General features: G+C 45.4%; 1 protein-coding gene across 24 annotated transcripts in view; it reads right to left on the bottom strand.

The window, feature by feature from the left end:
- The window catches only part of DST (dystonin), a 405,299-nt gene that overhangs the window by 73,085 nt on the left and 319,414 nt on the right, over positions 1 to 12,800 (bottom strand). For all 24 annotated transcript variants that reach the window (XM_084754651.1, XM_084754634.1, XM_084754655.1 and 21 more), the window contains one exon: positions 11,010 to 12,481. In XM_084754651.1, the coding sequence (XP_084610777.1) occupies positions 11,010 to 12,481 (1,472 nt within the window). The remainder of the gene's footprint in view (positions 1 to 11,009; positions 12,482 to 12,800) is intronic.

Here is a 12,800-nt window from a genome sequence, read left to right as displayed (position 1 = left end):
AAACAAAAACAAAAAACCCAACCCAAAATCAATTAAGTCAAATTAAAGAATCTCAGTGGAAAGCCTTGCCAATAGAATGGGACAGATGGAAGGCAGAGCAGGAGTTCCGGAAGGCAAGGAGAGCAATTTATCATTCAATGAAAGAAGAATCCCACAGCAAAGGCGGAGAAGAGATTGTCAGGGTGAATGACAGAAACACTGGGCCCCTGCACACCCCAGGATCTGGACCCACATATCAGCATCACACCAGCTCTAGTTTCTCTTTGTCCACTACTCTCCATGAACCTGCTGTCAACAGTTTTCTCATATTCTCTCTTTTTCTGTCCATCCTGGCCAACATATGGTCCCTTGGTTGCTTGTGATGCAAGAAGGATGCACTACTTTAGATTGATGTGCAAACCCCACAAGAAGCAGAAGCTACTGGGCCCGCTATGGTACCTAGACAGTAATATGTACTCACTTGTTATTTGCTGAATTGGCATCAGCACAGGAAAGATACATCTGTCCTGGGAGGACTCTATCAACCAACCTTTTTACAGATTGACGGTAACACATCAACTTTTTCACAGATAATATAAACATTTGCAATGTGGGGCTTGGAGAATGTCATGAGGGAAAAGATCAATTATTTTTAACTCAGTAATAAAAAAAATTTACACAGATATTAAGGTAAAATGACATTTGGGAGTCTGAGTCACTATACTGGAGGATACCATAAAAATAATTAATGGCTGTATAAACAACACACGGAAATATAATAAAGGCAGATATATTTAAAAAGCACGTCAGGAGAAAATTACAGCTATATTGTGAAAAGTAGCTGTGAAGGACGTAGGGGCCAAGGAGACAGCTCCCTAGAACCTGGCCCAGCCATGAGCATGTTAACTGTAAGAACGAATGCATTGGGAAGAGCAAACAAACGAGCCACTGTTTCCTCTGAACATCCCTGCCCCCTGGTAACAGAAAGTTCAAGCTGCTTTTTTCCGCTGAGGACTGGCCTTCCCACGCTGGCTACAGGTGTCTATGTCCAAACAGCAACTGTAAGAGATCAGCTGCACATAAGGAAGACAGAAGAGGACCCCCAGCTGCTAGGGAGGAAAGCTCAGCCCTCTCCTAAGTTTTCAGAAAGGTGTAATTTACTAAGTGTGTCAACAGAAAACTGCAACAGTGGCCACGGAAGGCTTTGGCATTGTGACTCTGCTTCTTTTCTATGGACCGGTCTAAGTTACCACTTCTAAGTAAGGGCTTGGGGTAAGTTCAACAATTTGCAAACAAAAAAGCAACAACAACAAACAATGTACAGGGTCAAGAAAACTGCGGCATTCTTACATCTCTTGATTATATAATGTTTCCGGGAAAACCTTTTATTTCCCTCTCAATTCTCAGGATGAATCCTTACTAACACAATGTTCTGTAGTCCACCACCTGCCCCCCTGTTCTTGGCTAAGTTAAGGGTTTGTGTCAGGGCAGGACTACAGGAGTCCGTGATCATTTCCCAAAGTCCTCCTAAAACGACTACGGCTAACAGCCAAGTTAGGGCAAACAAAACAAAACAAATACAGTTCCACATGCCAGCCATAAGGTCTTCTATAGGGAGAAGGTAATTTCATAATTAAATTAACAGGAGGACAGAGAGCAACCAGAACTCTGTTACTGGTTAAACTCCTTATCTCTGAGTGGTAGCAAACACTTATAAAGAGCCCCAACACACACACACACACACACACACACACACACACACACACACACACACGTACACGCACACACACATGCACACACATGCACACATGCACGCACACATGCACACTCATAGCACACAAACGCAGAGAACTTTAAAAAGAAAATGAAGTTAACTCTGAGGCAAAGTTTATGAGGGAAAGCAGCACCAAAATAGCTGAACTTGAATCTGAGTGGGAAGGGAAAAGAATTACAGGCTTGACAGACAACCTCCACTTATCACAAGGCTGCACCCTTTACTTTCTTACCTCATCTGAAACACCAAGAGTTAGGGTCTACAATGCCTGTGAGAATAAAATAGCTTCTTTCCTCTCATGTGTTAGGAGGGCTCCTGTAAGCTGGGGGTTGGGGGAGTGCTTTGCAGACCACAACAATGGAATACTGTTTGTACCTTTATGACTAAGCCTGTTGATGCTTAATAAACTCAATGCAACTGCCCTTAAATGGAACTGTTTTAATCCACAATGTGGCAAAAGCCTAACATCCACCTAAACCAACAGTGGGGAATTCTAAATGAACTGCAGCAGCCGCTGTCAGGACCACCACAGGGTCCTGCGCATCTGGGCATGGTCATTCCCCAGTAATCCCTAATTAATTTGTTACACCAGTGGACTTATCACAGTTGCAGGCATCTGGCAGGGTGCTAGTCAAAGCCCTGAGGTGAATGGCAAAACAGAGCCGCAAGCAGCTGCCACTGTGGTTTTCCAATTCCATTAATTACCTGGACCAATTGGAAGCCATTGCAGACTGCGTCCAGTGTTCCTGCCTGCACCCCTTTTTTTCTGGGCCCTGTTTTCTTTTTTACTGGTATGGGTTGGAGGGAGCATTTCTTCTGAGTCACCTCCACCTCCCGAGCAGAAAAGGGGGCCTCTAGGTCACCCTTAGATGCCATGTTGCATTCTTCTGACTCACACTGTGCCAACAGTATCACATTTTCTAGCAAAGCTGTGCTGCCAAAGTCTACAGGCTGCTCCCCCGGGAGGTCTGTGGGGCAGACCCCTAAGTCCCGAAGGGGTCCCTTCATGCATTCCCCACTAGGCGCCCTGATTTGGGACTCTCCTTGTCTCAAAGTTTTCTCCTGCTCTTCAGAGGTGGAGATCCGCTTGTTTTCTCCATCTCTTGGCACAACTAACACATTGCACTCGGTGCTCTCTCTCAGCTGGCTCTGCACACAGCCGTTTCCATCATGGAGTGCCCTTTGACCATTCACACGGTTGCTCCCCTTGAGTGAGGAAACATCCTGCAGGGCCACTCGGAAGCTGTCACCGGGGTGGGCACTTCTACATGAAAGCAGTGGGATTTTCTGTTCGCTAACAGAACTACCAGGGGGAAAAGGCCTACACTGCTCTGATATGTGGATGTCTTCAGCAGAAGACGGGCTTCTACTCTGCGGCTGGTCTCCACTTACAATGCCCTGCTTTTCTTCCTTCTCTGCTGGGGGGCTACATAATCCCGAGTCGTCTTCTTCTGAAGTTTGAGAATTGGTGCCCCATCTGCATTTGCTGGCCTTCGTAAGAGCATCTGGCACATCAGGGGGCTCAACAAAAGAACTTTCACTTTTGTTTGCATAATCCATAAAATTGGCTGGAACAAACATCCGCCATGACCGCCTGTGCTCTTTCTTTTCTGCTTGAGACTTGGGTTTGGGTAAACCTGTGTTCCGGATGACGTCACTGTTTAGTTTAAGGGCATCAAAGATCATCTTTTCATCTAGTCTGTTAGTTTCCCGGCCTCGAAGCTCAAATATGCTGGAAGAAGAAAGGGCACCGTTGGAGCACAGAGAACTGACATCCAGTGTCCTGTGACTGTAGGGTAAAGTCCGATCTGTAAAGTGCCTAGAGGACAGGCTACCTTTGGAACCTGAGTCTATCTGCTCGTTTAGTCTAACTGTGTCATAGATGGAGCGCTGCGGGACGTAACAGTCTTCAATATTCAGGTCCTCCTCCTCCTCTTCACCTTTCCCTACACACGGAGGGTTCTGGCGTAAACAGTCTGGCCTGCTGAGTGGCTTCCCCATTTTGTAGACAGTCAAAACAAATACTGCAGCTTTTGACACCAAAAGGAAGGGATATCGGAAAACATTTCCAAACAAGGTCTGTCTGTGAGCAGAGCTATGGTACGTCCATAAAGGCATGAATAACAAGGCATAGTGTCTGAGGTGTTTACGGTCATCACCAGTGCAAATGAAGCTGTCCTTTTACCTGGTTCTAAGAAGTTAAGTGCACCAAGACAGAACAATTAGCTCCCTCTACCTCCTGGAACCTCATTCCCAAGCAGACGAGAGCAAGCGCACAGCCAGCGGTGGCTTACACACTCAGAAGAGTCCACTGCGAGCCCATTTCTCATCGTAGCCTGATTTTACTTGAGGTCTCCAGATTAGAATTTCCAAGTGAGCAAGTGTTTTTTAACAGGCTGAATGTTAACTTCGGCAGAACTCCGGCAGACTGTAATCCACTAAAAGACGGGTTGCAAAACTCCATGTACTTTACAGATGAACTGCCTCAGAAAACTCAAAACACAAGAGCCATGTATTGTTCAGATCGGAAGGCACAGAACAGTTCCTCTGAGAAAAATAAGTTAAGTTTGATGTTGTAAAAAAGTTAAGATGTTTCTTTTAGCTGGGAGGGGGAGCCATATATAAACAAACTCAACTCAAAAGGCAGCTTTTTCTTCCCATATTAAGCTTCTTTGAGGTTACCCAGAATTACCGAAGAGAAAAAAAGGCAGAAAACAATCCAGCAACCATTAAAGTAAACAGTCAGAAAGCATGTCGTACTATAACAAGTTTCTCTTTTAAAAAAGAGAGAAAAAATCCTCCAAGATTCTTATCTGATCTTCCTGAAGAAGGCTTATTCCACCTGAGGCGCTTCCTCCGACGCACAGGCAGCTCACATCCAACTGACGCCCCAGCCGCTTCCCTTTGGCCGGGCAGGCTGAGGCCGCTCCCGCCGGGGCTCGGGCAGCGTCAGGGCAGCGGGGCCGCGCAGCATACCCAGCCCCGGCGGCGGCATCGATCTGGGTCCAGACGCCCGCTCGGCTCCCTGCTACGCCCTCCCGTGACTTAACTTCGCAGTCATCCTGCCCACTCGGCCTCCTCCCCAGCCCAGAGCGGTTTCAAGGGGGAGGAACCTGGAGGCCTGGAGGCTGTAATGCAACAGCTTGGTGACATCAGCGCGGAGCAGGCCGGGTGCTGCAGCTGGGAGAGGGCAGCTGGGTTCAGATATCCCGGAGGGATCCGAAGGGCAGCAGCAGAACCGGACACCACCGGTGGTGGCGCAGGGACAGCCATTCCCACCTCTGGCTCAACCCACTGCTAAATGGAAGTTGTGTGTGTGTGTGTGGGGGGGGCTAGGAAGCGGAGTGGGGTGGGGGTGGCCAGGTCCCTGTCTGTCAGCTAAAAGCACTCCCCTGCGGTGACGAATCAGTTACTTGAGCAGGGCCAATAAGGCTACTTTAAAGCTGAATGTTTTATCACTCCTCTTTAAAAGCCAATTTCAAAACTGACTGTTCGCTACAGCAAAGGACCCCTGCGGGCACCTCGCCCCCAACACTGCTGACATGAATATCTGTAGTTACTAATATCCACGCAGACCTCTTGAGATTAATGGCAGGCCCAGGCCAGCAGCAAGCCTGGAAACGGGTTATTTAATAAAAATCGCATCTACAGATTTTTATCTGTTCAACAAACGCTCTTATAAAAATACTGGTCTTGAAAGTAAGTTCAGCAAGCCAAACCTTAGTCTTTTTGGGCAGAAATGACAAGAATTATTTAATAAACTCTATGAGTTTGTGTATGAAGTAAACAACACTGCCAGAAAAATAGGTAGGCCGACTTAAAAACAAAACAAAACTTATAAAATAATCATTCATGAACAAACTGGTGCTGACCCAAACCAAATGAAGAAGGCAGTTGTGGGGAAAATGTTGTCGGGGGGAACTTTTGCATATGATTCTGTGATATCCAATTGCAAAGATGCGTGCCACAGCAGCTACCATGATGGAGCAGAGGTCTGGGTGTGAGCAGAGGTCAAGGGTCCTATCTCAACAGCCCACTACCTTAGAAGCAGTGGTAAGGTTTCCATGGAACCTGGGAGGGTACCTTTCCCCAACTCAGCCCACCTTAGACGAGTCATTAGCACAGTGTTGTCCAGGCTTTTGAAAGGCTGCGCGGTACATGCAAGCTTATGCTCGACATAGGCATAGCATATTGACACAGACTTCATAGATATTACACTACCAAACTCAAGCACTCAAAGGGAGCACTGGGGAAGTGACGTCACAACATCACCGTCCTTCCCTATCTTAAAGCGTAATGGGAAGTATAAAGACAATAAAATGGGCACGGCACAGCACAGTGTGAAAGCAGGAAGTACCGCGGGAAAATGTGCACTAGCTGATTACGCGTAATCGTGAATTCTTATCATCTTAGTGATTCCAACTTATTGTATTCTGGTTCAAGTTAATTACTGTATTATTTGAAGTATATTAAGATGTCTAGCAGTAATTCATATATACGTGTTACTTGAGGTCACATAGAAAGCTCTATCTTGATTAACATAAAGGTCGAATTTATGAACAAAAATTGGCTCATCTTTCATCTTGTATTTGTTCTATGTAGCTACTCCAAAGGCGGCGCACGTTACGCTGTGTTAAACGCTCATCATGAATTGTTAGGGCAGTCACATTTTCATGAGAGAAAAACATACTGGGGAAGAGGGCTTTCCTAAAACAGTCGACACCACAGCTACCTCACATGTAAAGTCACAGCGCTGCTTTCAAGATGTAACTAACCCACGCTACGTCTGGAGACCATCTACCTCAGCTCCCTACTGTCTACGAAGACCCGTACTAACCGAGCAACTGCGCCTGCTCCAAACTGCTACATACTTCTCAAGTAAAGCCCTCCTACAGGGAAGGTCTTGCCGGTAATCCTATTACCAAGTGCAACAAACCACTTTATGAAAATCATTAAAAGCTAATCTAACAAACCTAAAACAGGGAAATTTTAGGCCCGAAAGATTAGAGATGTTTACTATACCATTAAGTGGAAACTATGGAAATAACACGGCATATCATCTATAAAACTGGACAGCATTCTCTCTTGGCCCCACAGCTCCTGAAGTCTGGATATGAATGCTAATGAGGAAGCCGTTATGAAGGAGGCAGGAAGACCAGCGTGTTTTATTGTTCCCTCTAAGGTAGACAAGCCGTTAGCTAAGGAAAGCTGAGGGTGCCCTACAGTTTCTAAGCTAATAACCGTCGCACAAATGCCTGTAGCACTTGAGCACAGTCTTCTGAGGACGCAGCAGGTGCTCATCCCGCTGGAAAGTAGTTGAAAAGGAAGTGGCACAAAGGGAGTAAGCTTGAAAGCCCCGAATAGGTTTGGTTTCTGATTTGGTGCACACTGTACTCAGCCTCCGTAAGATTGTGCACCGTCCTCCCCACAGTGGCTGAAGTCCTGCCAGCGCACACCTGTCCCACCTTCAGCCAGGTTTCAAGGTGGTTAAAGAAACTCTCCATAGAAGACAGTGACCTACATATAAATCTTACTAATTGAAATAAACACATGTAAAAGCTCGTGTTTTTAAAGGGCGTCAAGCCAGCGAAACCAACACATACACACACACACACACACACACACACACACACACACACACACACTAATAACCCCATTCAACTTCCTTCAGAGAACAAGAGCCAAGCAGAACCTGAAAAAGCTCTTCGTATCAAAGTGGGGATAAAAGAAACAGTGCAACCTTGTCATTAAGACGATTACAGACATGTAAATGTGTGTGTGTGCATGAGAGAGAGAATGAATATACGACACGGCATGCATGTAGGGGTCAGAGGTCACCTTGTAGGAGTTGGTTCTCCCTTTCACCATGTGGAACTCAGGACATGGCCCAGTGGCAAAGGCCTTTACCAGTGCAGCCACCTTGCCAGCACTAAAGCGCCCACTGGCAGTCCTTCCAGATTCGTTGTGTTTGCTCTTTATATGATGGAGGAAAGAGGGCAGCCACATGTCAGGCCCAGTTAGGGTGCAGTAGAACATGCAGTATTGACAACACTCATTGGCTCAGGCAAGGATGCGGGATCTCTGCGTGGGGAGGAGGGGCATCTGTCTCAGAAACAGATACAGTGTTCCTTCATTAAATCATAAACGCTACTTTGATGTGGCTAAAGAATGTGACCTTCCTATAAGCCTGCTCCTCTAGGTACTTCCCACTGTAAAAATAATTTTACCTTAAAGATTCTAAAGAAACATACACAGCCTGCTGGTCAACAGTCTAACAGAAGCCAGTCTACTGAGCCGTGCTCCGTACCCCTAACCTCTCCAAAAATAGGGTTAACTGATACCTCCTGTTCTCAACGAAAAATGGATAAACTGTTTGGCTTTGATCTCTCCTAACTGTGAATACTACTGTTAAAAGACTTTGGGGGGGGGGGTGCTGGAGAAATGGCTCAGTAGTTAAGGGCACAGCCTGCTCTTCCAGAGGTCCTGAGTTCAATTCCCAGCAACCACATGGTGGCTCACAACCATTTATAATGTTATCTGATGCCCTCTTCTGCAGATAAAGCACTCATATACAATAAATAAATCTTTAAAAAAAGAAACACTTTTTTGGAATTTTAATTTTACCTTTAAAAACATGGTGACATCAACGTGGTTGTTTTGGGATCATTTAATCAATCTTTTAAGAAATCTGTGTGTAGGGCTGGAGAGATGGCTCAGAAGGAAAGTGATACCTTGAATTCCCAACAGTGGAAAAAGCACCTCACTGTTTAGACTTTAGCCGGATGACTAGGAAAACCACAAGGCCCAAGAAATCAAATATATATTTTAGAAGTTGATATTAACTGAAGAGGCACCAATCTTTTGTGAAATTTCTGTAATCTTCCCTGATAGTGAATCAGAATAGTTGATTTAGAATAAAAAAGTTTTAGTCATTATATCTGAATTGATATCTTAGTTGTCTTTTTAAGGAAACAAAGCCAAAGTTAACAAAATGTCTTCAGTTCTATTTGTGGGGAGGGGAGTGCAGGGAGGTCTGAACTTAAATCTACTTTACATGGGGCAATTGCTGGGCTCCCCAGTGGCCCGACATGTAGAAATTAGTGACCGCTAAGTTTCAGCCCTGCTCTCAAGCAGTTCACTGTACTTGGAGAAAAAACCATCACAGGTTGTTATCCATGACATTACGGTGAAAGAAGATGCCATGGCAGATTAATGTCAAACTAGATTATATTTGAATGCTTATAAAGAAAATAGACCCAGCCCCTCAGTGCTTTTCTGTTTCATTCTTTAAAAAATGATGATGACTGGCTTTTCATGCAATACAAATTATTCCACTTAATTTTTTTTTAATTTTAAAAAATATGTTGAAAATAATTTAGCAAAAGACTAAGACCCAACAGAAACTGAATTAAGATCTGTATTATAAGCAAGATCCCTTGCCGCTTTAATAGAGAAAGACAGAAACACCAGGATGGCGAGATCTCTGGTCCTAAGTCACTGGCAGCACACTCCCTGGGATGCTCATTATTACGGCCCTCACAGCATGTACGACACACCAGCTTCCGCAGCTTTACGCACATCATGCTCAAGTCCCGCCTGGCAGCCAGTTTTACAAAACATTGTTCTTAAGTGGGTGTCCCTGATGTTCTGGACTAACATGAACAGTTACAGTGGCTTGCTACTCAAGTCCGTAACTCAGGCTACAACAAAGGCAATATGAAAACTTCTCAGAGGAAATGTCAGGACTGAAACACAAAGAAAACAGCAGCATAAGGCACTGTACAGTTTTCATCAAAGTACCCAGGCTGTGATACTATCACCTGTGTGACCCTGTACAAATCATCAACACCCGCTGGCCTGTACAGTAAGAGTGGGGTATGCAACATCTACTTTGCATGGTTGATACTTCACACCAGTTGACACAGAGTGACCCCAAGGTGCATGCCTGTTACTTGCTGTTCTTAGTATGTTTTTAGGTTACACACAAACAAATGACATCCGTGTTTGCATCTCTCTAATCCCCAGGATCACAGATTTTTTAAGCCCTGTGCTTCCAAAGTATGTAATATACAGCAAGCATTGGTCATGGATATTTGAAGTGATCTTTCAACACTCACTCACTTAAGCCTTATTACTAAAGACAAGTGAAGGAAACAGTGGATAAGATGTCACAACATAACAACAACAATAACGACAAGTTAGGAAGTCTATTTAATTTCTATCTTGTTCCATGGGAAACAGCTGAACCTGGAAACTGAACACCGGGCCACACACATGCTCTACATTGAGAGCCCAGGTCTTACACATCCTGGTTCTGACTGGTCTTCCTTGATCCTCTGTGTGCTAATGGTGTCGGATCCCTCTACCAGTCTTTGACAGAAAATGAGACACAGCTCATACACAGGACTCACGGCAAATTCGAAAGGTAACCGGTGCACGCGTACATACAGCAGACTCTTGACACTCTGTTGAGGATGCCTGGCGGCCCTGCTTTCAGAAAGGAACCTATCTTTGTACCATGCAATGATATAGCTTCCGCTTTCATTGTCCTAAGTGGGACCAAATCCACAGACACTGAAACAGCCAGCGTCTTAATGGAATGCTCCGTTTACTAAGTATCACTGAGGCTCTCAGGCGGCAGACATGACCTGCTCCAATAAAAAAAACAATTCACTTCTAATCTCACCAGGCACGAGCAGAGGATCTGCATAAAACTAGGATTACAACGTGAAACATCACACTGCCCTTAAATAAAAAAAAATACAAACGTCTACAAGAGAAAAAGTTTAGAGAAGAAGTTACATTAAGGATGAGAAGACCTATTTAAAAAGAGAGGGAGAGAATAGGAAAAGACTATGATTTATTACTAAAGAAAATACTGGGAGGCAAATGTCTGAGGCACCATTCAAATACAGTTCTGGTCATTACAAATGTCAATGATAAATGCACCAGAAATTCCTCCATTGAGGTCAGGGTGAGGCTTACCTGGAATTTCCTCAACTACTCTTTGGCTTCGTGATACCATCAAGGCCTTTTCCTCTAGGGACCCAAATCCCAAGTCAGCTTGGAACTGCCCTGCAACACCTGAATATTATAACCATATATACTCACTCAGACTTCATACTATATACACACACACATTCTATACTCACCCAGGCTTCTATACTGCCCACACAGACAGAAAGCTGCCTCTCCATACTATTTAGAAACTTCTTTTAATAATACAAGCGCTCAGGAAAAATAAAGAATTTCCTACCTTAAATACGTCAAGCTGCTGGTTAATTGTGTCTGTTTCTGTACCCACGGGGCCTTGTGACTCCTCGTGTTCCTCAGCTTTTCTGAGTAGAGCCGCAAATTCTCCCAGCTTGCGGTGGAACTCGGCCAGCCTCTCAGTGGCACCTTCTACCTGCTCTTCCCTGGCTTTCGCTCGGTCTAGCAACTTGTTGCACTGCTTGCTCAAGGCTTCTAAGTCCCTCTTGATTCCAATAAGGTCTGGAGAAGTTTCTTCAGTGGCTAGCATCATCTTGCAGGTTTTGTTTGCGTTGACGTTGCTTGCTATGAGGGCCTCCAGTTTTTTCAGAAAGGTTTGCATGCATGCCCTTTGCTTCTGCAGGGTTTCCACATCTCTCCCCACCGGAGCCATGCTGTCCAGCTCGTCATCAAACTCTGTGAACTGAGAAAACATCTCTCGGATGGTATTCTGGAAGTGCCCAATACCCTGCAGCTTGGTTTCTAAGAAAGCACACTTCTCATCAACTTGCTGGCTTAGTCCGCTATGCTCTTCTGCTAACGCTTCTGCTTGCAACAACACATCCGAGGTTCCCTTTGAGTCTGCAGCTTCTACCACCAGCTCCTGAGCGAGCCTTTTGGCCAGGTCCACCTGATGCCTCAGGGTCTGCAGCGACTTCTGTTGAGCCTGTAGCCCCGTCAGGTGTTTGTTACTGTACGCCTGGGGTCCTAGGGAGAGGTGGGCATCCAGCTGTTCTTTCGCACCCAGAAGCTGCCTTCTGGCTTCTCTGGAAACTTCCTGGAATTCTTTAAACTTCTGGGCCATGCTCTCCAGGGAGACTTTCTTACTTTGAAGCTGTTCAGTGACCGTGTCTACCTTCTGGATCAAGGACTTGTTTTCATCTGTAACCGCCTCTTTATCTACCTCGCAGACGCTCAGTAGGCTGTTGGCTGTGTTGTTCAGTAGCTCCACCATACCAAAGTGGTGGTCCACTTCCTTCTGCAGAGACTTCAGCTCAGCGACGGACTTCTCTGTCTCGGCGGGGTCCAGGCAGAACTTCACTCCGTCCAGGCTGCCCTGACACTTGTCTATCCACGGCTGCAGGGTTTCCACCTGCTCTCTGTACTTGAGGGCTTTTTCCAACGCGTCTTTCAGGGTCTCTTCCCTTTCTCTTACCTGCTTTCTGAATCGGTCCCAGTTGGTTTTGATTGTGTTAAGCTGTAGCTGTAAGGCTGCCTTCTCCGCGCCCTGCATTTTTAATAGCAGGTTTTCGCCTTCTGCAATGGTTTTCTCATAAATGTTAGACTGCTCGGTGAAGGTTTTGCTGAAGTCTTTCTGCGCTTTAAGTAGTGACTCCAAGACATCGAGTTTGGCTGATATCGGGGGAGAGTTTCTTTGCTCTTCTTTCTTTGTGTCAAGCCATGCCTGAAAGTCTTTAGACATTTGCTGAAATTGGTGAGAGCTTGCACAGGCTGACTGAAGGTGCTGAACATGATTCTCTGAAAGTGAAGTCACAAATGTATTATTTTAAAATATTCTCTCTCTCTCTCTCTCTCTCTCTCTCTCTCTCTCTCTCTCTCTCTCACACACACACACACACACACACACACACACACACACACACACACACACACCCTTTATCCATGGAGTCTGTTCTGTGTAGACCATGGGTCTTCCCCTGGAGTGTTGTTGATTTACCCAGTAACACTCCATGGTAAAAAGCTGATTTTCCATTTCCCAGTGGGTAACAAATAGCTTCTTGATTAGGGGTGAGACTGTGTGTCCACTTTGCTTTCTCAGTGCTGAGATTTCATCTGG

Source organism: Acomys minous (assembly GCF_964271855.1).
Source record: "Acomys minous genome assembly, chromosome: 13".
In the NCBI taxonomy this organism is placed as follows: Eukaryota; Metazoa; Chordata; class Mammalia; order Rodentia; family Muridae; genus Acomys; species Acomys minous.
This window is presented reverse-complemented; position numbering and strand designations above follow the sequence as displayed.